The 26832-nt window shown below is 38.6% G+C and overlaps 1 protein-coding gene and 2 long non-coding RNA genes across 3 annotated transcripts; all 3 read left to right on the top strand.

Annotated features, from left to right (window-relative positions):
• Positions 1-3038: 3038 nt before the first annotated feature.
• LOC140021439 (uncharacterized) lies at positions 3039-3949 on the top strand. Its single transcript, XR_011825170.1, has 2 exons — positions 3039-3095; positions 3751-3949. It is a non-coding gene; the product is annotated as an uncharacterized lncRNA (long non-coding RNA).
• A 443-nt stretch (positions 3950-4392) lies between these two features.
• Positions 4393-9920, top strand: LOC140021265 (uncharacterized). The gene is made up of 6 exons (XM_072072029.1): positions 4393-4860; positions 5298-5714; positions 5808-7094; positions 7548-8049; positions 8347-9070; positions 9692-9920. The coding sequence occupies exons 1-6, from the start codon at positions 4393-4395 to the stop codon at positions 9918-9920; spliced, it is 3627 nt and encodes a 1208-aa protein (XP_071928130.1).
• A 4014-nt stretch (positions 9921-13934) lies between these two features.
• On the top strand, positions 13935-14845 carry LOC140021075 (uncharacterized). The gene is made up of 2 exons (XR_011825054.1): positions 13935-13991; positions 14647-14845. It is a non-coding gene; the product is annotated as an uncharacterized lncRNA (long non-coding RNA).
• The last annotated feature ends 11987 nt before the right edge of the window (positions 14846-26832 follow it).

Below are 26832 nucleotides of genomic sequence, written 5' to 3'. Positions count from 1 at the left end.
TCAGTCAGTCCCATTCTATAACTCAGACCACAAAACACATCCCTCTTCTGCTTAGTTATTATCGACAAAGAGGAGCTGAAGGAGGAAGATTTCCGGTGCTGTCCGCGAGTTGCATTTTCCTTTTGTCTTGTCCGTAAGCTGAGGGAGAAACCAGAGAACCATCACCACCTTCGATAACTTCAGACCAACATCACAACTGCAACCTTAACCACTCTGCACCTCGCCAATTCCAGCCGCAACCCACTGAACCAGGACCACTACCCTGTCGCGTGCTGGTGAGCCGAGAGGAGGAAAACATTTTCCAGAATTTCGTGTGAAAGCTTGACTAGTTGTGAGGTAAATTTCTGGATCATTTTAGGAGTTATCAGAGGTAGATTGAAACCATTAGGGACATGCATGCATGGTTTAGACAGCCGATTAATGAAATCAAAGTCTTAGGAAATCTGTTTTGGAAGTAAATGTTTCGGCTGAGAAGCTGATTGGAAATGCGGCTTCACTTTTGTTTTTCCAGTGACAATCTGAGCACCTAAGTGTACTTAGCTGAATAAAAACTGGATGATTAAGACCATGCATGTTGATTGTGCTTTCGGATGATAATGGTAAAGCTTAAGAAACTTCTGTTTTAGGAGGAAAATGTCTTAGCCGAGAAGATGATTGGAAGTGCAGCTCTAATGTGTTTTCCGGAAATGAATTGAGCATGCATGGGTGATTAACTAATCGAATCTCGGATGATTATTATGATTAGAGTCATGCATGAATTTAATTAGCCTGGATTACTTGGAAAATAAAAGGAAAGCCGAAAAATTTGGTTCATGAATGATCATTCGAGAATAGTTGGTAAAATTTCTGGATTTGTGTTAGTTGAGTACAATAGTAGCTTGAACCTGGATTTGATTTGAAAACCTCTACTAGCTAGCTACGTGTTTACATGTCCTAATAGAGTACCAAAAATTCTGCTTTAACCAAAGAAAATTCTGTTTTAGAACCATTGTTATTTCTGGAAATCTTGAGAGAAGCCGTGAGGTTTAAACCTGGAAATTTTGGGGTTTGTAACCATGGTTTAAATTCAACTCTTAAGCTGGAATTGTTCATTATCTTGCTATGTGTTTAAATACTGAATTTGAGTAACTAACACCATAATTAAACCAAGGGAAAAATTCGAACTAAAGTAGATTGATTGCTGGAAATTTTGGGTGATAGCCGAAGGGGTATGAACCAGAATTTCAATATCGTTGGAAAAATTCAATTTGTTTCTGGAAATTTATTTTATTTCCTTGGATTATGATGGCTCAGAATTTCATAAGAGATACAAATTTTAAGATATACAATTTGTTCAGCAATGAACCAATTAGTACATGTAAAGCTGAAACCAAAAACGCTAGTATACAATTGCTGGAATTTTCGTTGAGACAGCCGAGAATTGAGTTGAAAATTTGCTTGGTTCTTGGAAATTTTTCTTGAAAAATGATGCTTGAAATATGTTGTTTTGGAGCCCTATAAGAAATGTACGATGGTTTGAATAAAAACTTTTGGTGTGAAAAGAAAAGAAAAAGGAGTTTTTCATAAGTGAAAAATGAAACTCCAGATTTTCGGAAGTCCCTGACCAGTCTCGATAAAACGGTTATATCTTGGGGTAGGAAAATCCGTTTAAGGCGCCGTCAGCGGCATTTGAAACTAGAATCATAGATCTTCGCCCTGTAGAAATTTCGTATTTTTACTCCATGTGTACTACTGTCGGTGAATTTTCAAAGTAAACTGTTTGGCATGAATGACCTGTTTCATTTTAAATCTCCACTTGAATTCGGATTGGGACCTTATATTACTAGTGGTTCAAACTCTTGACTGAATTGTGGTTTGACCCTAGGGTGTTCCTGAAATTTTCAAAGGATTAGAGGGTAAGAAGGTACTTGCTAAACGTATGCTTAAGCCTGGCTAGTGAAACAATTTCTACTCGTATTCCAAGGTTCGCAAAGCTAATGGTCGACATTATTTTCATTGGAGCATAATGTGTCGAAATTGTTGACGGTGGGCTCTACGAATTCCCACTTTTGAATTGATGGTTGATTTATTGGAAATTGTTGACGGTGGGCTCTATGAATTCCCATCCTGCATGGATAACTGAATTGCTGAAATTTGTTTGGAAATCTGTGCTACTATTTTGTGAAACTGTGAGTTGATATAAGTACTGATTATCAAGTGCTAAGTATTGACGAAGCCTTGGTAAATTTTCCTGCTTATGCTTAGATATAAATTTGTTGGAACACAGGGCTAAGAATTGACGAGCCCTAGTGTTATTACTGTTTAAATTCTAATTGTGCAATATTGAGAAAACGTGATTTTGGATTGGAATCGAAAATGTGAGAAGTTGTACCGACCTTGTGACTCCAAGTAAACGCTTGACTAAGTAAATGAAAAATATTTTGCTTTAAGTCTCGAACGGTACAGATTTAGCATCATATTGCTAAACATAGCGTCTACTATTTTTGCCTTAGAAACTTGGGCAACATGACTTTTATCCCTTAAGTTAAACTAGCCTTATCAATTTGGGGAAATGATTCTCCCAGACTCAAAACCTTAGTTTTGTTCCAAATTCCTTCCTTCGTTATAAATCGTTTAAGGCTAGTCGGAACTAAGGAAAATTTAAAAGGTGAAACTCGATCATTTTGGTTTTAAACGTAGCAACCTGCTTGGCAAGAAGAAAAGAAAAACCTTATTCTAGCAACATTTTTCAATAGACCTTACCCTAAAGCCTTAGCAAAGATTTTGCAAGCACCGCCACTCAAAGGAACTTTTTCTCAAGGTATACTTCTAGCCTTGATATTAAATATCTTGCCGACTTATTTTAAGAAAATAATAATAGTATTTTCTTCGAGGAAAAGTATTCCAGGAATATTATAAGAAATATTGTACGGTTCTCACAAGCTCGATTCCAAGTAAAATATTTTGAGAAAAAGTAAACTAGCAACATGCTAGAAAACTCTACATGTGCAAGCCAAAAGTTCCAATAGAAGACTTATGGCTTAAATTCTGATATTCTAGGATTTTACGAGGACGCGGAATTCGATCCTCAATCCAATATCTGAACTTCACTCTTGGTGAGTGTCCCTGCTTGTTCTATGTTATGTGGTTAAGCGCTTTATCAATTCGCTATGTGATAATTGTCAAAATGCAATAAATGATTTTTGATCCATCGAAGTGAGCAGTGTGTACTTTATCGCACTAGCCGTTCGAGTGGTGACATGTGTGAAACATTCTCTAATGAATCCATGAATCTAAATGTAGTGAGTCGTTGGGTGAATCCCTCGACATCTGAATCGATCTACAAAAACCTTGAATCTAAATGTAGTGAGTCGTTGGGTGAATCCCTCGACATCTGAATCGATCTACAATAAAGTCGATAGGTGAATCCTTCGACAAAATTTTATTACGGGTATATCTCGAGTATACTGCGTCGGTAGATGAAGTTTGGGCCCAAAGCAGAGGTATGAACGGTGACGGGTTAGGTTTAAAATAAGTGTATCTACATGGAAATTAAGTAGGGAAAGTTGACGGAGGGTCAACTACGATGGTATCTGATCAAACGTGGAAAATGGCTCCTGAGAGCCCTTGTATCCTACCTTGTGCTGTTACACGCTTTCCTAACTGTTTCAATTTGATTTAAATTATTAACCGCTGTTTGATTTATGTGATTGCATGTTTTGGGGCACCACTGAGCTTTAGCTCACCCCACGTATTTGTTTTCCTTAATAGGTTCTGGAGACTGAAAGCGCTGAGACTTATTCATGTTTCTTTTCTTCTCGTATGGGATGTAACGAATATTATGGCTATTGTGTAGGCTTGTATTGTGTTTTAACTTGAATTCTGTACTTTTGTTTTTGGATTGCCGCTTGAAGCTGGAAAATGTGTAAACCCTATTTCGGAGGTTGGATAATATATTTGTGTTTGTGAATTATGGATTGATGTAACTAGATACGAACGACCTTATTCCTTGGTTCTAGAGCATGTGATGTCTAAGGGCCATAGATTGGCGATTTTAAGTTCCTTGTTGTCTCTGAAGTTAATGTGGTAGATGTTGACTTATTTTGAAAGGAAGCGACATTGTAATAGTTAGGCTATTCTTCGATAGGATTTGGGTTAGTGTGCGTGCGTGAGTCCTGGCGAGAGCTGGGCAGACGGCCCGCCAACCCTTTGGTTCGCCTCAGGGGGAAGTGGGGTCGCCACAGGTGGTATCAGAGCCTAGGTTAGAAAAGCTATTCAAGAGACTTAATAGATGTGTTAGAAACCCTAATCCTCTCTAGAAATAAGAATGGAGACCTTAGTTATACGTTAAGTGATATCCGATCCAATTAGCTATTTAAGTTCTAACCTTTAAGTTTTGATCATTTTGTAGGTATGGAAAATGGAAACGGACATGCTAACGGGGGTAGTGCGGCTAATGGACATGCGGAGCCGCTTAGATCCATCTCCTACAGGCCACGAGGTGGAGGAGCTCATATACGTTACTCACCTGCTGACAGGCACCCTAGGTGCCAGTGCCGAGCCATGTACGCGTATCCCAATGAGCTAGTGTTATCCTTAGACGATGAGCGCCACCACTTGAGGGACGCTAACTCCATCCTGATCCAGGACGTGGAGGAGCTGGGTATAATGGTGGATACTCAGTTTGACCGCATAGCTGATTTAGAGGTTAGGCTCACTGCTGAGCATCATCTACTGGAGGCTGCTCGCTTGGAGATAGAGCGGCAAAAGGCTAGGGCGACTCGATTAGCAGAGAGGATGCGGGATAGGAGCGCAGGCATCAGGGCTGATGCTGCGATGATGATGGATGAGGCCACTAGCTTTATTCAGGGTGGTGAGCAGGCAGGGATAGAGGAGGATCCGGAGGAGGACCCAGAGGAGGACCCGGAGGAGGATCCGGAGGAGGACGTTGCTCCGGATAGCCCTGCTCAGGGTTAGATTAGGACTTACCTGGTTACACTAGACATAGAAGGCTAGGAAAGGGACATTAGTTATGTCATCAAGTTTTGTCTAGGTGGATGACTTACCTCTGAGGCACAATATCCCTAATTTTTGTATAAGGGATTATCTGTACGTATTTTGCTAGTCTATGTGCCTTACTTCTGGAAATGTCCCAACTTGTTATTTGTATGACTTTTCTGTGGAATTATATGTTAAGTGTTTTATTTATCTTTTCTCTATTTCCATATTGATTTTATTTATCAAAAAGAATGGTAATAATCATAAATAAATAATACTTTTGCCTAATTGGCCTATCCTTCCGTAATAGGCATATTTAGAATATGGATCGCCAAGTAATAGGAAGGAGCCGGGGAAGACCCACTAGACAACACCCGGAAGCGGGTGGTGATAGGGAACCCGAGGTCGATCAAGACCAAGGGCAGGAAGGTGTGGCCGGAGACCGGGTGGCCACCGCAATCGACCGTATTACTGAAGTTCTCGAGCGATTGACTGATCGCCAAACCACTGAACCAGTGCATCAACCAGGAGGCCCAGTTGACTCCGATGATCGGGCACTGGAAAGATTTCTGAAATTTGGACCTCCCAAATTTTATGGAGGACCCGAGCCGGAAGTGGCCGAAGGCTGGTGGGAGAGAATCACTGAGATTTTCGCTGCCTTGAACTATACCGAGGAGCGAAAAGTGACTTTTGCTACCTTCCAGTTTGAGGGAGCTGCTCGCTCCTGGTGGAATCTAGTAAGGGTTACATGGGAGACTAACCATACGCCAAGGACTTGGGCGAACTTCACAAGGGAGTTCAATGCCAAATTCCTTCCACCTCTCATTCAGGAGAAGAGAGAGGATGATTTTATTAGATGCAAACAAGGGGCGATGAGTGTCGCCGAGTATGAAGTCCAGTTCACAAAGCTGTCACGCTTTGCACCTGAGTTGATAGCCACCGAGCAAAGGCGTGTTCGGAGGTTTGTGCAGGGTTTGAATGTGGAACTACAGGAAAGCTTAGCCGCTATAAGAATAGATACCTTCGCTGAGGCTGTTGAAAGAGCGCAGCGAGTTGAAGTAGCCAGAGCTCAAGTGAAGTCTTTTCAGTCCAAGAAAAGATTTGCTCCTAGCAGTAGTCGGGAGCCGACTTTTGGAAATGCTCCCCCGGCCAAAGTGGGCCGAGGAACTAGTGGAGTGAATAGTTCTGGAGCACCCCGAGGCGCCCAAGCAAGAGGAAACGGGGCCAGGAATGCAAGAGGACGAAATATTGGAGCTAGAGGGGGGCCAATTGGAATAGGACAACCTAGGAATCGGCCGCAAGGGGGTAGAGCAATAGTTCCTCAAGTGACATGTGCTTATTGCAAGAAACCTGGTCATTCTATGGATAGTTGCTGGAAGAGGCAAGGAAGGTGCTTGAGATGTGGAAGTAGTGAGCACCAAATCTCAGGATGTCCAAAGGTGCAGGAAGGGACTCCTCAGAAAGCTAGACCAAACACTTCTGGAGGGAGCAGGCCAACAGTTCCTGCCAGAGTGTACGCTATAGATGATCAACCCGTACCTGATTCCTCGGAAGTTGTGGAAGGTACACTTCCAATTTTTCATAGATTAGCTAAAGTGTTAATTGACCCTGGTGCAACGCATTCATTTGTAAATCCATCTTTTATGTCTGGAATAGATGTGCAACCCGTTAGATTACCCTATGATCTTGAAGTTAGGACACCAATGGGTAATAAGAAGGTAACCACTAACTTGACCTATAGGAATTGCGAATTCTGGATTGGAGAGCGAAAAATGTTAGTGGACCTGATCAGTTTGGATATAAAAGGTTACGATGTTATCATAGGAATGGATTTCCTAGGTCACCATCATGCTAAGCTTGACTGCCGAGAAAAAATAGTGGAGTTTTGTATACCTGGAGAAGCAACCCTGAGGTTAGATGTTAAAGGTAGGTTAGCATCTTCTGCTATGGTCTCGGGAATACGAGCAAGGAAAATGTTATCTAAAGGAGCTCAAGGTTTTCTAGCCTTCTTGATTAATACTCCCCGTGATCAAGTAAAATTAGAGGATGTACCCGTAGTACGGGATTTTCCGGACGTCTTTCCTGAAGAATTAATGACTTTACCACCAGAGAGAGAGGTAGAGTTTAAGATCGACTTGGTGCCTGGAACGGCTCCAATTTCTAAGACTCCGTACCGAATGGCTCCTGCCGAGCTTAAAGAGTTGAAAATCCAATTACAAGACCTGTTGGAGAAAGGTTTCGTGAAGGAAAGTGACTCACCGTGGGGAGCACCCGTTCTATTTGTTAAGAAAAAGGACGGGAGTTTGAGGCTATGTATCGATTACCGAGGGTTAAATGAGGTTACTATTAAGAATAAATACCCTCTACCGTTGATTGATAGTTTGTTCGACCAACTGCAAGGATCAGTGGTCTTCTCTAAGTTGGATTTAAGGCAAGGGTATTACCAGCTGAAGATTAAGAAGGAAGACATACCCAAGACTGCTTTTAGTACAAGATATGGACATTTTGAGTTCGCAGTCATGCCTTTTGGTTTAACTAATGCACCAGCTGCATTTATGGATTTGATGCAGAGAATTTTTAAGAAATACCTGGACCAATTTGTAGTAGTTTTCATAGATGATATTTTGATATACTCCAAGACTCAGGAGGAACACGTTAAGCACTTGGAGATAGTATTGCAGATACTAAGAGAACATAAGTTGTATGCAAAATTCAGCAAGTGCGAGTTTTGGTTAGAAGAGATTTCCTTTTTAGGGCATAAGGTTTCCAAAGATGGAATTGCCGTGGATCCGGCAAAAGTTGAAGCCGTTATGAATTGGAAGCGGCCAGAAACTCCAACTGAAATCAGAAGTTTCTTGGGTTTAGCAGGTTATTATAGGCGATTTATCAAGGATTTTTCGAAGATTTCAGGACCTATGACCGAGTTAACCAAGAAAGGAAATAAGTTTATCTGGACTCCAAAATGCGAGTCAAGTTTTCAGGAGTTAAAGAGACGTTTAACATCCGCTCCTGTTTTGGTGTTACCTGACGGAGTCGAAGGTTATGCCGTGTACTCCGATGCCTCAGGAGAAGGTCTCGGATGTGTTTTAATGCAAAAGGGTAAAGTAATTGCTTATGCTTCCAGGAGATTGAAGCCTCATGAACAGAACTACCCAACTCATGACCTAGAGTTAGCAGCGGTGATTTTCGCCCTAAAGAAATGGAGACACTACTTGTATGGCGTGACTTTTGAGGTTTTTACAGATCATAAGAGCCTCAAGTATTTGTTCTCCCAAAAGGAACTGAACTTGAGACAAAGGCGATGGGTAGAATTTTTGGAAGATTATGATTGTTCGATCAACTACCATCCAGGCAAAGCAAATGTGGTAGCTGATGCTTTAAGTAGAAAGGCCCAAATAGCGGGGTTGATGGTTAAAGAATGGGACATGCTAGAAGAAATAAGTAGTTGGAATCCTCGCTTGGAGAAATCGAAGATATTATTTGGGAATCTATCTCTGAAATCACCATTAATAGAGCATATTAAGGAGGCTCAGAAATCGGACCCTGTGATTCAGAAGAATTTGGAAAAAGTGCAAAAAGGGGAAATCCTAGATTTTAAATTGGGATCTGAAGGTGTATTGAGGTTCCGAGATCGTATTGTGATTCCGGCAGATGAAGAGATCAGAAAAGAAATTTTGGAAGAATCACATCGATCAAAGTATACTATACATCCAGGAGTGACCAAGATGTATCATGATGTGAAGAGTTTATATTGGTGGGAAGGTTTGAAAAAGGATGTGGCAGAGTATGTACAGAAATGTTTAACTTGTCAACAAGTAAAAGCAGAGCATCAGAAGCCCTCTGGTTTGTTGCAACCGTTAGAAATCCCTGAATGGAAATGGGAACATATCACAATGGATTTTGTCACGGGATTGCCAAAAAGTCAAAAAGGGTTTGACGCAATTTGGGTAATAGTCGATCGGCTCACTAAGTCTGCACATTTCCTACCTGTGAGCATGAGTTTTTCATTGGAGAAATTGGTCAAGTTGTACACAGAAGAGATCCTAAGGCTACATGGTATTCCAGTGAGTATCGTGTCCGACCGAGATCCAAGGTTTGTCTCGCGTTTTTGGCAGAAATTCCAAGAGTCTTTGGGGACCAAGTTGAAATTTAGTACTGCGTACCATCCCCAAACCGACGGGCAATCGGAAAGGACAATCCAAACCTTGGAGGACCTACTGAGATCGTGTATATTGGATTTTGGAGGTAAATGGAGTAAATATATGACCTTGGTAGAATTTGCATATAATAATAGCTATCAGGCTTCGATTCAAATGGCACCTTATGAAGCTTTGTACGGGAGAAGGTGTCGATCTCCGATTCATTGGGATGAAGTTGGAGAAAAGAAGATTATAGACCCTACAGCCATACCTTGGATAGAAGAAGCCCAGGAGAAGGTGAAACTAATTAGAGAAAGGCTTCAAATTGCCCAAAGTAGACAAAAGAGCTACGCCGACACAAGGAGGAAAGATTTGGAGTTTGAAATAGGGGACAAGGTTTTCCTAAGAGTTAAACCCTTGAAGAGCGGAGTAGTATCTAAGAAAGGTAAGAAACTGAAGCCAAGGTATATCGGACCTTTTGAAATTTTGAGGAAAGTTGGGAATGTAGCATACCAGCTGAAATTGCCTGCAAGCATGGCTAGGATTCACGATGTATTTCATGTATCCATGCTTAGGAAATATTACCCTGACCCAAGCCATGTGCTGCAACTAGAAGGAATTGAGGTGGATGAGACGTTAAGCTATGAAGAAGGACCAGTCAAGATTTTGGAAAGAGAAGTGAAGGAGCTAAGGAACAAGAAAATTCCTCTGGTGAAGATTCTTTGGAGAAATCATGGACTTGAGGAAGCAACCTGGGAATTAGAAGAGGAAATGCGAAGGAAGCACCCCAATTTATTTCCTTAGAAAGAATGAATTTTGAGGGCAAAATTCTTGTAAGGAGGGGAGGATGTGAGAACCTTGAATTTTGCAGAAATACCAATGCTTACTTCGACTTCACTTTTATTTAGCCTTCGTATTCTTTAAATCTTTTCTAGTATTACTTTCACTCACTTTTATATACTAGTGCATAATTCCTTCGTAATTCTTATTCTAATCTACCACGTTAGTTCATTTGTTGTAAACAAGTATATAAAAATAATTTTTGTGTGCAAAATAACATAACGGTGCTAACTATTAAAGCACTTAGCTTTGCTACACTAAGTTAATAATTCTTGAGTTATATATGTTTTCTTGTTTTCAAATAAGTAGTTAAACGCACGTTATAAATGAAGAATGATATAATCTCCCTAGACTATGAATTTCTTAGTTTTACTATACTAAATTAATATCTTAGAGTTAAGAATTAATTCTTCGTACTAACATATAAAAAAAAAATTAGGATCTTAATTTCCTTGACTCAAACAATTTAAAGGACAACCAATCGATAACCTTAATTTCCTCAAAATAAATTCCTATTAGTACTAACGTTAAATGTTAGATTTTTATAACAAGGTCAAACTTGATTTTAATAAGTTAATAAAGTACAAATGTTAGGAACCTTAATATTAATTCGTAACCGATTATATTCGATAAAACGGTTTCGGTATATTAGTGTAGAATTAGGCTTTCAAATTTCAATTGGTGATAAGTATTGGATTTAAGATAGAATTGAGGATTGAGAAGAGGTTAGGGGGCAAAGTGAATGGACCAAAATGCCCTCCACAATTTCACAAAACCTCCACTATACCACAACCTCACAATGCTCGGCCAAACATTCCCTTGTTCAGCCTTCCATTGCCGCCCACTTAACCAATCAGAAACTCTCCAATTCCATACGTAAAACCATCTTCACACTCTACCAAATTCTAGCCACAAAACACATACATAACCACGGCACATCTCAGTCAGTCCCATTCTATAACTCAGACCACAAAACACATCCCTCTTCTGCTTAGTTATTATCGACAAAGAGGAGCTGAAGGAGGAAGATTTCCGGTGCTGTCCGCGAGTTGCATTTTCCTTTTGTCTTGTCCGTAAGCTGAGGGAGAAACCAGAGAACCATCACCACCTTCGATAACTTCAGACCAACATCACAACTGCAACCTTAACCACTCTGCACCTCGCCAATTCCAGCCGCAACCCACTGAACCAGGACCACTACCCTGTCGCGTGCTTGTGAGCCGAGAGGAGGAAAACATTTTCCAGAATTTCGTGTGAAAGCTTGACTAGTTGTGAGGTAAATTTCTGGATCATTTTAGGAGTTATCAGAGGTAGATTGAAACCATTAGGGACATGCATGCATGGTTTAGACAGCCGATTAATGAAATCAAAGTCTTAGGAAATCTGTTTTGGAAGTAAATGTTTCGGCTGAGAAGCTGATTGGAAATGCGGCTTCACTTTTGTTTTTCCAGTGACAATCTGAGCACCTAAGTGTACTTAGCTGAATAAAAACTGGATGATTAAGACCATGCATGTTGATTGTGCTTTCGGATGATAATGGTAAAGCTTAAGAAACTTCTGTTTTAGGAGGAAAATGTCTTAGCCGAGAAGATGATTGGAAGTGCAGCTCTAATGTGTTTTCCGGAAATGAATTGAGCATGCATGGGTGATTAACTAATCGAATCTCGGATGATTATTATGATTAGAGTCATGCATGAATTTAATTAGCCTGGATTACTTGGAAAATAAAAGGAAAGCCGAAAAATTTGGTTCATGAATGATCATTCGAGAATAGTTGGTAAAATTTCTGGATTTGTGTTAGTTGAGTACAATAGTAGCTTGAACCTGGATTTGATTTGAAAACCTCTACTAGCTAGCTACGTGTTTACATGTCCTAATAGAGTACCAAAAATTCTGCTTTAACCAAAGAAAATTCTGTTTTAGAACCATTGTTATTTCTGGAAATCTTGAGAGAAGCCGTGAGGTTTAAACCTGGAAATTTTGGGGTTTGTAACCATGGTTTAAATTCAACTCTTAAGCTGGAATTGTTCATTATCTTGCTATGTGTTTAAATACTGAATTTGAGTAACTAACACCATAATTAAACCAAGGGAAAAATTCGAACTAAAGTAGATTGATTGCTGGAAATTTTGGGTGATAGCCGAAGGGGTATGAACCAGAATTTCAATATCGTTGGAAAAATTCAATTTGTTTCTGGAAATTTATTTTATTTCCTTGGATTATGATGGCTCAGAATTTCATAAGAGATACAAATTTTAAGATATACAATTTGTTCAGCAATGAACCAATTAGTACATGTAAAGCTGAAACCAAAAACGCTAGTATACAATTGCTGGAATTTTCGTTGAGACAGCCGAGAATTGAGTTGAAAATTTGCTTGGTTCTTGGAAATTTTTCTTGAAAAATGATGCTTGAAATATGTTGTTTTGGAGCCCTATAAGAAATGTACGATGGTTTGAATAAAAACTTTTGGTGTGAAAAGAAAAGAAAAAGGAGTTTTTCATAAGTGAAAAATGAAACTCCAGATTTTCGGAAGTCCCTGACCAGTCTCGATAAAACGGTTATATCTTGGGGTAGGAAAATCCGTTTAAGGCGCCGTCAGCGGCATTTGAAACTAGAATCATAGATCTTCGCCCTGTAGAAATTTCGTATTTTTACTCCATGTGTACTACTGTCGGTGAATTTTCAAAGTAAACTGTTTGGCATGAATGACCTGTTTCATTTTAAATCTCCACTTGAATTCGGATTGGGACCTTATATTACTAGTGGTTCAAACTCTTGACTGAATTGTGGTTTGACCCTAGGGTGTTCCTGAAATTTTCAAAGGATTAGAGGGTAAGAAGGTACTTGCTAAACGTATGCTTAAGCCTGGCTAGTGAAACAATTTCTACTCGTATTCCAAGGTTCGCAAAGCTAATGGTCGACATTATTTTCATTGGAGCATAATGTGTCGAAATTGTTGACGGTGGGCTCTACGAATTCCCACTTTTGAATTGATGGTTGATTTATTGGAAATTGTTGACGGTGGGCTCTATGAATTCCCATCCTGCATGGATAACTGAATTGCTGAAATTTGTTTGGAAATCTGTGCTACTATTTTGTGAAACTGTGAGTTGATATAAGTACTGATTATCAAGTGCTAAGTATTGACGAAGCCTTGGTAAATTTTCCTGCTTATGCTTAGATATAAATTTGTTGGAACACAGGGCTAAGAATTGACGAGCCCTAGTGTTATTACTGTTTAAATTCTAATTGTGCAATATTGAGAAAACGTGATTTTGGATTGGAATCGAAAATGTGAGAAGTTGTACCGACCTTGTGACTCCAAGTAAACGCTTGACTAAGTAAATGAAAAATATTTTGCTTTAAGTCTCGAACGGTACAGATTTAGCATCATATTGCTAAACATAGCGTCTACTATTTTTGCCTTAGAAACTTGGGCAACATGACTTTTATCCCTTAAGTTAAACTAGCCTTATCAATTTGGGGAAATGATTCTCCCAGACTCAAAACCTTAGTTTTGTTCCAAATTCCTTCCTTCGTTATAAATCGTTTAAGGCTAGTCGGAACTAAGGAAAATTTAAAAGGTGAAACTCGATCATTTTGGTTTTAAACGTAGCAACCTGCTTGGCAAGAAGAAAAGAAAAACCTTATTCTAGCAACATTTTTCAATAGACCTTACCCTAAAGCCTTAGCAAAGATTTTGCAAGCACCGCCACTCAAAGGAACTTTTTCTCAAGGTATACTTCTAGCCTTGATATTAAATATCTTGCCGACTTATTTTAAGAAAATAATAATAGTATTTTCTTCGAGGAAAAGTATTCCAGGAATATTATAAGAAATATTGTACGGTTCTCACAAGCTCGATTCCAAGTAAAATATTTTGAGAAAAAGTAAACTAGCAACATGCTAGAAAACTCTACATGTGCAAGCCAAAAGTTCCAATAGAAGACTTATGGCTTAAATTCTGATATTCTAGGATTTTACGAGGACGCGGAATTCGATCCTCAATCCAATATCTGAACTTCACTCTTGGTGAGTGTCCCTGCTTGTTCTATGTTATGTGGTTAAGCGCTTTATCAATTCGCTATGTGATAATTGTCAAAATGCAATAAATGATTTTTGATCCATCGAAGTGAGCAGTGTGTACTTTATCGCACTAGCCGTTCGAGTGGTGACATGTGTGAAACATTCTCTAATGAATCCGTGAATCTAAATGTAGTGAGTCGTTGGGTGAATCCCTCGACATCTGAATCGATCTACAAAAACCTTGAATCTAAATGTAGTGAGTCGTTGGGTGAATCCCTCGACATCTGAATCGATCTACAATAAAGTCGATAGGTGAATCCTTCGACAAAATTTTATTACGGGTATATCTCGAGTATACTGCGTCGGTAGATGAAGTTTGGGCCCAAAGCAGAGGTATGAACGGTGACGGGTTAGGTTTAAAATAAGTGTATCTACATGGAAATTAAGTAGGGAAAGTTGACGGAGGGTCAACTACGATGGTATCTGATCAAACGTGGAAAATGGCTCCTGAGAGCCCTTGTATCCTACCTTGTGCTGTTACACGCTTTCCTAACTGTTTCAATTTGATTTAAATTATTAACCGCTGTTTGATTTATGTGATTGCATGTTTTGGGGCACCACTGAGCTTTAGCTCACCCCACGTATTTGTTTTCCTTAATAGGTTCTGGAGACTGAAAGCGCTGAGACTTATTCATGTTTCTTTTCTTCTCGTATGGGATGTAACGAATATTATGGCTATTGTGTAGGCTTGTATTGTGTTTTAACTTGAATTCTGTACTTTTGTTTTTGGATTGCCGCTTGAAGCTGGAAAATGTGTAAACCCTATTTCGGAGGTTGGATAATATATTTGTGTTTGTGAATTATGGATTGATGTAACTAGATACGAACGACCTTATTCCTTGGTTCTAGAGCATGTGATGTCTAAGGGCCATAGATTGGCGATTTTAAGTTCCTTGTTGTCTCTGAAGTTAATGTGGTAGATGTTGACTTATTTTGAAAGGAAGCGACATTGTAATAGTTAGGCTATTCTTCGATAGGATTTGGGTTAGTGTGCGTGCGTGAGTCCTGGCGAGAGCTGGGCAGACGGCCCGCCAACCCTTTGGTTCGCCTCAGGGGGAAGTGGGGTCGCCACAATATACAAAGGATCTAGAGAGATTTTAGTGAGAAAATACTCTTCAAAGAAGATTTGTAGTCTTAGTGGTGTGAGGTTCTTGTAAGCTTTTCATTTGTGAGTGAATCTTTCATGAGTGTAGCTCTGTGAGGGTTGTCCTGAGGGATAGTAAAACGTCCTGGCTTGACCGAGTGGATTTCGGGGCAAGGAGGAGGTGAACCTTCCTTTGTACACAAGAGTGATTGTAATTCATCAACTTGAAGTAGCTTGTTTGAATTAATCTACAAGCTCAAGAGGAGCTGTGTGGTTAATTGGTTTGCAATTCCTTCTTTTTTATTTACTTACTGTTACGTTTATACTCTTTAAATTGATTATCTCTTCTACTCCCAAGCAGCCTTGCTTTCTTGTTAATTGTCTCATTGGTTGTCTTCGGGCCTTACAATTGGTATCAGAGCTTGGTCTCCTAGAAATTAAGCTCAATCGGCTTTGGAGTAAAGATGACAACCAACAATGCTATGTTCTTTGAAGGACATTCTGTCATTAGACCACCTATGTTTAATGGGTCAAATTATGTGAGTTGGAAAGAAAGAATGATTATTTTTTTGCAATCTATTGATATTGAATTGTGGTTTATTATTAGTGAAGGTCCATATGATGCCTCTCTTATAGATGAAAATACTCAGAAATCTAGACCAAAAATAAGAAATGAACTGAATGCTGCGGATAGAGCTCATCTCACATTAAATGCAAAAGCCATGAATGTGTTATATTGTGCTTTAAACTCAAATGAATCTATTAGAGTCAAAGGCTGCAAGTCAGCCAAGGAAATTTGGGATAAACTGAGAGAAATTCATGAAGGTTGTGAGAATGTTAGAGAACAAAAGAAATCCATTTTAGTTACAAAGTATGAATTTTTCAAGATGCAACCTCATGAAAACATTGATGAGATGTATTGTAGATTCAATGACCTCATTAAGGATTTAGAGGTGCTAGAAAAAGAATATTCTCTTGGTGAGAAAAATAGAAAAATCCTGAATGCCTTGTCCAATGATTGGGAAAATAAAGTGACTGCTATTGAGGAGACTAAAGATTTGAATACTATGCCTATTGAATCTCTTATTAATTCTTTAACCTCTTATGAGCTGAAACTTAAGTCCAAAATGCAAGAGGATGAGGATGCGAAAGTAAGAAAGAGCATTGCTCTAAAGGCATCTCAAGATGAAGATGATTCTACCTCCCTAGATGAAGAAGATGCAGAAGGTGATGACAATGATATCGCACTCATCACAAGAAGTTTCAAACGAATACTCAACAAGAGGAGATTTAGAAAATGTGGACCTAGCAATTCACTCCCAAATCAGTTCAACAACCTGCGAAACAAAGGGAAGCTGGAGTTTAACAAAAAGCAAACTGATAAGTGCTTTGAATGCGGCCAACCTGGACACTATGCAAGTGAATGTCCAGTGATGAAGAAGAAAGAAGGAAGAAAACCAAGATTCAACAAATTTCAATTCACATGGAATGAGTGCAACTCCGATGGTGAAATTGAAGAGGATGAAGAATCTGCTCAATTGGCTTTTATGGCCATTGGAGATGATGAGGTAACATCTTGTAACTCTCAATTTGAAAGTGATGATGAAACTGATGATAATCTTGAATCTTTCATTATAAAATTGCATGATAGTTTGAAAGAATCTTATGCTAGAAACAAGGAGTTAAAACAGAAAATTAGTTTTTTGCTTCGAGATAATGCAAATCTTTTTCAACAAAATAAAAAGTTGAAAGCTGAAAATGATTACTTCAAAAAGAGTGAGACTGCTTTACACTTTGAGCTTGATAGAAAAACAAAGCTTTGTGAATTGTTCAAAAAGGAACAAGGTGATTTGAAAAGAAGAATGGATGGTCTAAATGAGTTGCTTAAACACAAGAAACAAGTCTGTTTTCAAAAGAATTGATTGAATTCTAATTCCAATGAATTTGCTATCCACAGGAAAAGGCAAGTCAGATTTATTAAACCCATTCATGTGAATCACTCCTTGATTATGTGTAATTTCTGTTGTCAAAAAGGTCACATGAAAAGTGATTGCTAAGTGAGAAAGAATATAAAAAAAGGCATGAAATGCATGTGGATAGTTAGACATGATGCTAACTTTAACAAGTAGGAGATTTTGTTAATCATTGCAGTGATTCTTGTTCACAATATTTTTTTTTCTTTTGATATTTCTGATACTTTGATCTGAGTTTTCGCTGATATTTTTGAATACTACTGAATCTGTATGATGTCAAAAAGGGAGAGAAAAGAACTATTCTGATCTAACGATGATTTGCTAATCTCTCTGTGATATGTTGGTATGTTGGTATTGCTGAATTCTGGTATCATTTCTCTGTTTTTGTTTGGAATATTGGATTCTCCATTATTGTTGTTGGATTATGGTTGCTGGTTATTACTCTCATCTTATGATGACAAAAAGGGGGAGTGATGGATGCAATGTGTAAGGGGGAGTTACTCTGAGATTATGAGTTTGGCTCTTAAAAATTTTGGTTGCGATGATTGAGGGGGAGCTTATACTTATTTTTGTTTCTTTCCATCCATTGTTTTGTCATCATCAAAAAGGGGGAAAATGTTGATTTTGATCCCTATCTTTTGATGTTTACAAAACAAATGGATGATACTAATATCTCTCCAAGAAATATTTTCAGTTATGAAGTTATATGATTTCATGAACAAGTGCTATTGAAAGAAGACAAAGGTTGCTGAAAGCTGTCGGACGCTCAAAAAGACTGCATCGGACGTCCGACAACCATTGAGTATCTTCGGACGCAGAAAACCAGCCTACCGGACGTCCGAAAGAATTGAAGAAAAATTCCCAGTTTTACATCATACCTTCGGAGGCAGAAAACCAGCCTACCGGACGTCCGAAAGAATTGAAGAAAATCTCTTAAACTCTCTGCCTGCTGTCGGACGCATAAAACAGGGCTATCGGACGTCCGACACTGCCAACGGATAGTTGACTGTTCAGCTACTTTCTATCCGTTGGAAGCATTTATGAGGCACTTTCTTGGCTCTATATAAATAGTGGTTGGTCAGATATTTCAAACAACTTTGGCACACTGAAGATACAAAGGATCTAGAGAGATTTTAGTGAGAAAATACTCTTCAAAGAAGATTTGTAGTCTTAGTGGTGTGAGGTTCTTGTAAGCTTTTCATTTGTGAGTGAATCTTTCATGAGTGTAGCTCTGTGAGGGTTGTCCTGAGGGATAGTAAAACGTCCTGGCTTGACCGAGTGGATTTCGGGGCAAGGAGGAGGTGAACCTTCCTTTGTACACAAGAGTGATTGTAATTCATCAACTTGAAGTAGCTTGTTTGAATTAATCTACAAGCTCAAGAGGAGCTGTGTGGTTAATTGGTTTGCAATTCCTTCCTTTTTATTTACTTACTGTTACGTTTGTACTCTTTAAATTGATTATCTCTTCTACTCCCAAGCAGCCTTGCTTTCTTGTTAATTGTCTCATTGGTTGTCTTCGGGCCTTACAATTGGTATCAGAGCTTGGTCTCCTAGAAATTAAGCTCAATCGGCTTTGGAGTAAAGATGACAACCAACAATGCTATGTTCTTTGAAGGACATTCTGTCATTAGACCACCTATGTTTAATGGGTCAAATTATGTGAGTTGGAAAGAAAGAATGATTATTTTTTTGCAATCTATTGATATTGAATTGTGGTTTATTATTAGTGAAGGTCCATATGATGCCTCTCTTATAGATGAAAATACTCAGAAATCTAGACCAAAAATAAGAAATGAACTGACTGCTGCGGATAGAGCTCATCTCACATTAAATGCAAAAGCCATGAATGTGTTATATTGTGCTTTAAACTCAAATGAATCTATTAGAGTCAAAGGCTGCAAGTCAGCCAAGGAAATTTGGGATAAACTGAGAGAAATTCATGAAGGTTGTGAGAATGTTAGAGAACAAAAGAAATCCATTTTAGTTACAAAGTATGAATTTTTCAAGATGCAACCTCATGAAAACATTGATGAGATGTATTGTAGATTCAATGACCTCATTAAGGATTTAGAGGTGCTAGAAAAAGAATATTCTCTTGGTGAGAAAAATAGAAAAATCCTGAATGCCTTGTCCAATGATTGGGAAAATAAAGTGACTGCTATTGAGGAGACTAAAGATTTGAATACTATGCCTATTGAATCTCTTATTAATTCTCTAATCTCTTATGAGCTGAAACTTAAGTCCAAAATGCAAGAGGATGAGGATGCGAAAGTAAGAAAGAGCATTGCTCTAAAGGCATCTCAAGATGAAGATGATTCTACCTCCCTAGATGAAGAAGATGCAGAAGGTGATGACAATGATATCGCACTCATCACAAGAAGTTTCAAACGAATACTCAACAAGAGGAGATTTAGAAAAGGTGGACCTAGCAATTCACTCCCAAATCAGTTCAACAACCTGAGAAACAAAGGGAAGCTAGAGTTTAACAAAAAGCAAACTGATAAGTGCTTTGAATGCGGCCAACCTGGACACTATGCAAGTGAATGTCCAGTGATGAAGAAGAAAGAAGGAAGAAAACCAAGATTCAACAAATTTCAATTCACATGGAATGAGTGCAACTCCGATGGTGAAATTGAAGAGGATGAAGAATCTGCTCAATTGGCTTTTATGGCCATTGGAGATGATGAGGTAACATCTTGTAACTCTCAATTTGAAAGTGATGATGAAACTGATGATAATCTTGAATCTTTCATTATAAAATTGCATGATAGTTTGAAAGAATCTTATGCTAGAAACAAGGAGTTAAAACAGAAAATTAGTTTTTTGCTTCGAGATAATGCAAATCTTTTTCAACAAAATAAAAAGTTGAAAGCTGAAAATGATTACTTCAAAAAGAGTGAGACTGCTTTACACTTTGAGCTTGATAGAAAAACAAAGCTTTGTGAATTGTTCAAAAAGGAACAAGGTGATTTGAAAAGAAGAATGGATGGTCTAAATGAGTTGCTTAAACACAAGAAACAAGTCTGTTTTCAAAAGAATTGATTGAATTCTAATTCCAATGAATTTGCTATCCACAGGAAAAGGCAAGTCAGATTTATTAAACCCATTCATGTGAATCACTCCTTGATTATGTGTAATTTCTGTTGTCAAAAAGGTCACATGAAAAGTGATTGCTAAGTGAGAAAGAATATAAAAAAAGGCATGAAATGCATGTGGATAGTTAGACATGATGCTAACTTTAACAAGTAGGAGATTTTGTTAATCATTGCAGTGATTCTTGTTCACAATATTTTTTTTTCTTTTGATATTTCTGATACTTTGATCTGAGTTTTCGCTGATATTTTTGAATACTACTGAATCTGTATGATGTCAAAAAGGGAGAGAAAAGAACTATTCTGATCTAACGATGATTTGCTAATCTCTCTGTGATATGTTGGTATGTTGGTATTGCTGAATTCTGGTATCATTTCTCTGTTTTTGTTTGGAATATTGGATTCTCCATTATTGTTGTTGGATTATGGTTGCTGGTTATTACTCTCATCTTATGATGACAAAAAGGGGGAGTGATGGATGCAATGTGTAAGGGGGAGTTACTCTGAGATTATGAGTTTGGCTCTTAAAAATTTTGGTTGCGATGATTGAGGGGGAGCTTATACTTATTTTTGTTTCTTTCCATCCATTGTTTTGTCATCATCAAAAAGGGGGAAAATGTTGATTTTGATCCCTATCTTTTGATGTTTACAAAACAAATGGATGATACTAATATCTCTCCAAGAAATATTTTCAGTTATGAAGTTATATGATTCCATGAACAAGTGCTATTGAAAGAAGACAAAGGTTGCTGAAAGTTGTCGGACGCTCAAAAAGACTGCATCGGACGTCCGACAACCATTGAGTATCTTCGGACGCAGAAAACCAGCCTACCGGACGTCCGAAAGAATTGAAGAAAAATTCCCAGTTTTACATCATACCTTCGGAGGCAGAAAACCAGCCTACCGGACGTCCGAAAGAATTGAAGAAAATCTCTTAAACTCTCTACCTGCTGTCGGACGCATAAAACAGGGCTATCGGACGTCCGACACTGCCAACGGATAGTTGACTGTTCAGCTACTTTCTATCCGTTGGAAGCATTTATGAGGCACTTTCTTGGCTCTATATAAATAGTGGTTGGTCAGATATTTCAAACAACTTTGGCACACTGAAGATACAAAGGATCTAGAGAGATTTTAGTGAGAAAATACTCTTCAAAGAAGATTTGTAGTCTTAGTGGTGTGAGGTTCTTGTAAGCTTTTCATTTGTGAGTGAATCTTTCATGAGTGTAGCTCTGTGAGGGTTGTCCTGAGGGATAGTAAAACGTCCTGGCTTGACCGAGTGGATTTCGAGGCAAGGAGGAGGTGAACCTTCCTTTGTACACAAGAGTGATTGTAATTCATCAACTTGAAGTAGCTTGTTTGAATTAATCTACAAGCTCAAGAGGAGCTGTGTGGTTAATTGGTTTGCAATTCCTTCCTTTTTATTTACTTACTGTTACGTTTGTACTCTTTAAATTGATTATCTCTTCTACTCCCAAGCAGCCTTGCTTTCTTGTTAATTGTCTCATTGGTTGTCTTCGGGCCTTACAACCCAACTGTGCCCTCAAAGTGTCGACCGTCCTGCCTAGGTGACGACGCTCATCATCTATAGCCATAATCACCTCGTCAGGGTATCCATACATATGTCGACACTCACACGATCGACTCATCTGGCCGAAGGGAGAATATAGCCTATAGGGTTCCCCAAACCCTCCTCTGGTATCTGAGTACTCGTCGGTGTGCCACCCAATTCACCGGACCGCCTACACCCGTAGCTCGTAGTTGCTTCACGGCTAGGTCTACCGGTATCGCTAGGTCCCCCAGCCTCAATACCTACATAACAAATATCACTTCATCAGTTTTCCGACATTTCATCTCAATAGATACGATTCAATTTAGAGACAATTGCATACTTATATGTTCTATAACACATTCCCCAACTGCCCAAGTCCTCTAACCTAGGCGCTCTGATACCACCTGTGACGCCCCCACTTCTCCCAATGGGCGAACCCGAAGGTATCGGCGGGATGCCTGCCTAGCTCGCGCCAGGACTCACTACTTATCATGAGAAAATAGATTTCACGCCAAAAGAAAGTTCTATTTACTCTTTTACAGCTTCAAAAGTTGCATAAACAAGTACATCAAGTCATATATACTACGAGTACCAAAAAGTAAACCCTAGAAAAGCTGAGAACTACACCCACCACGACAACCATATACATCTTACTAGTCAACTTAGAACAAATACAAATTCAACTATTCTATAATCAAAAGTCTAAACACCTTCCCGAGCGATCCCCGCGTCGGCCCCCTGCTAAGGAAAACAAATAGAATGGGGTAAACTATATGCTTAGTGAGTAACGAGGGGAAAAAAAATGTAAACTCACATAATTAACCAAGTAAATCAGGATATTTCACATCAATAACAGAAAGGTAACATCACAAGGGTAGGATACAGGTGGCTCCAAAGCCAGTTCAATTCCCCGAGCTTGAACGCCTGTTGACACTCTGTTAACCAAAGTACTCATGGTCCGTAGACTCCACTTACTTTCTCCGTTCACCTTATCAATCCCCGCTGGCCAGTCAATAGCACACAGCAGCTCGAGCGAAACAAAATCACTTAGCTTTAATCAAAGCTTTAACAAAGAACGAAATCCCAAGGTTAGCATGGAACTACCTTCGACCAAACCCCGGCTGGCTTGAATAGTTCGTCTACCCTTGGAACCGGGCTGGAACCAAGCCCTGAGATATCCAATCTCTCAATAGATGATATCTCTCAACAAAATACACAACAAGGTACTTACCCCAACAGCACACAATAAAAAGGGTTCAACTCAAATCATGTAACCACCCCAATCAGCACACAACAAGAGAGTGATACTCAACATAAGACATGTATTCTCACATATGAAATCAAAACAAAGGATGGGTTTAGGTCGAGTGAGATAAAGTACACCCTCGCCTAAGTACCCATTTAACATATACAAAGCACTTTGATAATTTGACATCAAGAAACAACCCAATTACTCACTTGATAAAGCTTGGCACAAAAAATGATACAATTCATTGAGCTTGACCGTCACTGTCAAAAGCCTCACGGTCTGTATTGACAGATTATATACACACATAAGTGAAATGGCCATACAATAGCAGTTTATAACTTAAACGATTGAAAACGGTCGAAAAGAATAAAAAAGGGTCAAAAATGACGTTAATGCCAAAAGAATGTCGAAATTGGCCGAAATGGCCGGACTGGTAACAAAATAACAAAAGTAGGCCTAAACGGTCCAAAACGGCAAAAACGGTTGAGACATGCACGTGCGCGTGCGTGAAAATGAAAAAGATGTAAAAATAGGTTACACGATTTGGACCATAACCAAAGTTGTGGCTATCGGATCAAAATACACTAGGTAGTGTCTCGAAGCTTAGACAAAATGTTACAACTTCCATGAAGACACCTCAACCCAGTTTTCGGTGTATCCAAGTCAAATTTGCAAAAGACAGAACTAGAACTTCGAAGACCGGTTTATCTCTAGTGAAACTTTGGCGGTATGCCCCTTGTTTTTACCTATTTTCCAGCCATTTATGGCTTCAATATTTTCCTCAAACAGTCCCAAAGTCACACACAAAATAATCTTATTTCAATAGCCGTTCAATAGGCTCAAAGTCAAACAAGTACAAAATCAAGCTAACGACAAGTGCGGAAATGAAGTTTAGCAAATGACAGATTTGATGTTGTTTTACGTAATAGACACAACTGAGGCTACACTTATCGGATTGGGATGCAATTTATACCGTTTTGAAACTAAGACAAAGGCCTACAACTTTTATGAAGACCACTCAGTCCAATTCGTAGTGTAGCTAGGTCAAAATTCCATTGTACAAAACCAGAATCCCACAAACGGGTTAACTAACCGCACTATGGTTAAACAACAATAACTCAGGCTACCGAAGTCCAATCGAGGCGATTCTAGAGGCGTTGGAAAGCTAAGACATAGAAATACAACTTCTGTGTTTCGGTCATAGACTAAATCAGCACGGATCAGGGTGAACAGATGTGGTCAGATTGGTGAAATGTCAAAACTGTCCCTAACGTTCTACTTATGGCAGTCAGGGTATTTTGGTCTTTTCACAAGATACGTTGCTCCGATTGAGCTGAAATTTTGTATAAAACTATAAAACACCATTATCTACAACTTTCATGTTTTATACTAAGCATAATTCGGCCTCTAGCATAATGAAATGGAACTGGGCAGAACTGAAGCTACAATTTCCAGAAATCTGGAATTTTGTTATGTGCAAGCTATAATTCACATTTTTACCTTAAAACTACCACTACTTTCTCCTTTACAAGATTATATACCATATATATGCATCATCTAACACCTAAACCACAAGAAATATAAGTGAATCAATCAAAACCCTAACTCAAAATTCATCACTCCAACCATCAAAACTGTTGGAAACAAGCATCACAAGCACAATTCTAACATTAATACCCAACCTAATCATGATTAATGGAGAAAGAAAGGTTGATCAGCCATTATACCTCAAGACAAGAGCTTGCAAGAAGGATCCTCCACTTCTCCTTGAAATTTTTTTCCCTCAAGCTTCCCAAGCTTCCAAACTAGTGATTAATCGGTTTAGATTTCTTGTTTTCTCACTCAAATGAATCAAACTCAAGATGAAATGGAGTTTCTTCCCCTTGTTTTCCTCTCTCTCTCTCTCAGCCAAGACAAGCAGAAAATGATGAAGAAATGGAGCCAAATGAAGATAAGAAGGCAAGACAATTAGTTTGGTCAAAGGCCCTTAGATGGCCAACAAGTGTCTCCACCAAATTCCACTCATTTTTCCTTTTTTTCTCTCTCTCTTGGTCAAGAATTTCGGCTGCCTTGAAGGGTATTTTGGGGTGATTTTGTTGATATCAAAGCAAGGAGATGAAGGTAATAAAGTAGTGTTCAAGTGGTGTGTTCAATCGGTAGCGCGTGACACCCGTCGGTTCGAGCCGATTTTCCTTAAATCGCGTATACTAGAGTTTTAACTTATAATTCACTAACTTATTATTACCACTTCTAGTCACACACTTAATATTATCTAAAACTCACTTTTAATCACCAAATTTGATCCACACTTCGTACCGGATAGTCGCACTACGGATAGGCGTAAAACCCTAATTCGTGCTAACTTTAAAACGAAAAGGAAAAACCCTTCCTTCTATATTCATTTGCACTTATTGTAGGGTGATTGGGTAGTAAGGCTATTATAAAATCATAAGTTCCAAATAAAAGGGAATTTTAAGAAAATATGAGGGGTTTTACAATTGCATAGATTACAATTAGGGTTTCGATTGAAATATGAGAAATTTGAGAAAACGGTCAGTCACAAGTGAAACTAGGGTTTTGATTAGACTTTAGGGGTTCTAGAATTTAGGGTTTCTAGTCTATAGAATAAAACAATAAAATAAAGAAATCGTAATATTCTCTTTGAGATTAAACAAAAATAGTATCCTAAAAGTCGGGGTATCACATCTTAGTTATGGAATTTTCAATAAGCTTTTCAAGTGTGTTTCTATTTCTTCAATAGTGTAGCTTTGTGAGGGTTATCCGAATGATAGTAAAACTTCCTTGCTTGACCAAGTGCGGCTTAGGGCGAGGAGGAAGTGATCCTTCCTTTGTACACAAGAGATTGGTTGTAAGTTGATGAACTTGAAAAAACTTGCTATATAAAGTGGTATTCAAACTCAAGTGGAGTTTGAAACTTGGTTTGCTATTCTATCCTTTTACTTACTGTCTTGCAATATAAATTGTCTATCTCTTCTACTCCCAAACACTTGTGCTTATTCATCAATTGCTCCATTGTGTGGTCCTTTAGAAAAAGAGGGCAAGTTCTCAAAAAGTGACTCATATCTTGGCTAGTTTTTAAACCACCTAATTCACCCCCCCTCTTAGGTTGTCTTCGATCCTTACAGAGAATAGTTAAGATTTGTTTTTCATGGATGACTTGGAAACAAACGAACTTAAGAGTTATATAGTTAGAGTTTCAATTTGTAATTAACTACCTATTTGGATACTTTGATTTGTCTAGCAGTCTGTCATTTGAGATTAAGTGAATTGGAAAGATATATATGAGGAAATAAAGATTCTCTAAAAGGAGGTAGAATTCCAGAAGAAATTGGTTAAACACTGGGAAGGACGATGGAAGCAAGAGAGCATGGAGAAAACGGAGTTATTGAACAACAACCTGAAAATGAAAAAGAAATATGAAGGGATACTAGAGGAGTAGTGAAATAAGTTTGAATTGGTGCATTCAACTACTCAAATTGCATCTCAAGACATTCCTAACAACCAAGTGAAAAGTGGTGAAGGAAGCTTCCACGATACCAAAGAAAAACACAACGAGATTTGTGAAGATGAACTTGCTATGAAGGATAGGGAAAGGAAGGAAAGAAATAATTGACACTTCAGGAAGAGATTTGTACCTACTATGTGTGAAATTTGTGACAAAACTCATACTGGAATGTGTCATTTGAAAACTGGTGCATGTTTTAGATGCAACAAACTTGGACATCAAGTGAGGAACTGCCCAAACCAATGAATTAAGCTATAGAGAATCTGCTTTAATAGTCGAAGTTAGCCATTAGTGATGTTTTACCTGAAATA

Source organism: Coffea arabica, chromosome 11e (assembly GCF_036785885.1).
Source record: "Coffea arabica cultivar ET-39 chromosome 11e, Coffea Arabica ET-39 HiFi, whole genome shotgun sequence".
In the NCBI taxonomy this organism is placed as follows: Eukaryota; Viridiplantae; Streptophyta; class Magnoliopsida; order Gentianales; family Rubiaceae; genus Coffea; species Coffea arabica.
The sequence above is the reverse complement of the archived record's forward strand: the minus strand, read 5'-3'. Positions and strand labels throughout refer to the sequence as shown.

Coding starts and splice junctions, on each gene's coding strand:
- LOC140021265 (XM_072072029.1), top strand. CDS start 4,393: ATGGAAAATGGAAACGGACATGCTAACGGGGGTAGTGCGGCTAATGGA. Junction 7,095..7,547: donor CTTTACCACCAGAGAGAGAG/GTAGAGTTTAAG, acceptor GATTTGATGCAG/AGAATTTTTAAGAAATACCT. Junction 8,050..8,346: donor CTCCGATGCCTCAGGAGAAG/GTCTCGGATGTG, acceptor CAAATGTGGTAG/CTGATGCTTTAAGTAGAAAG.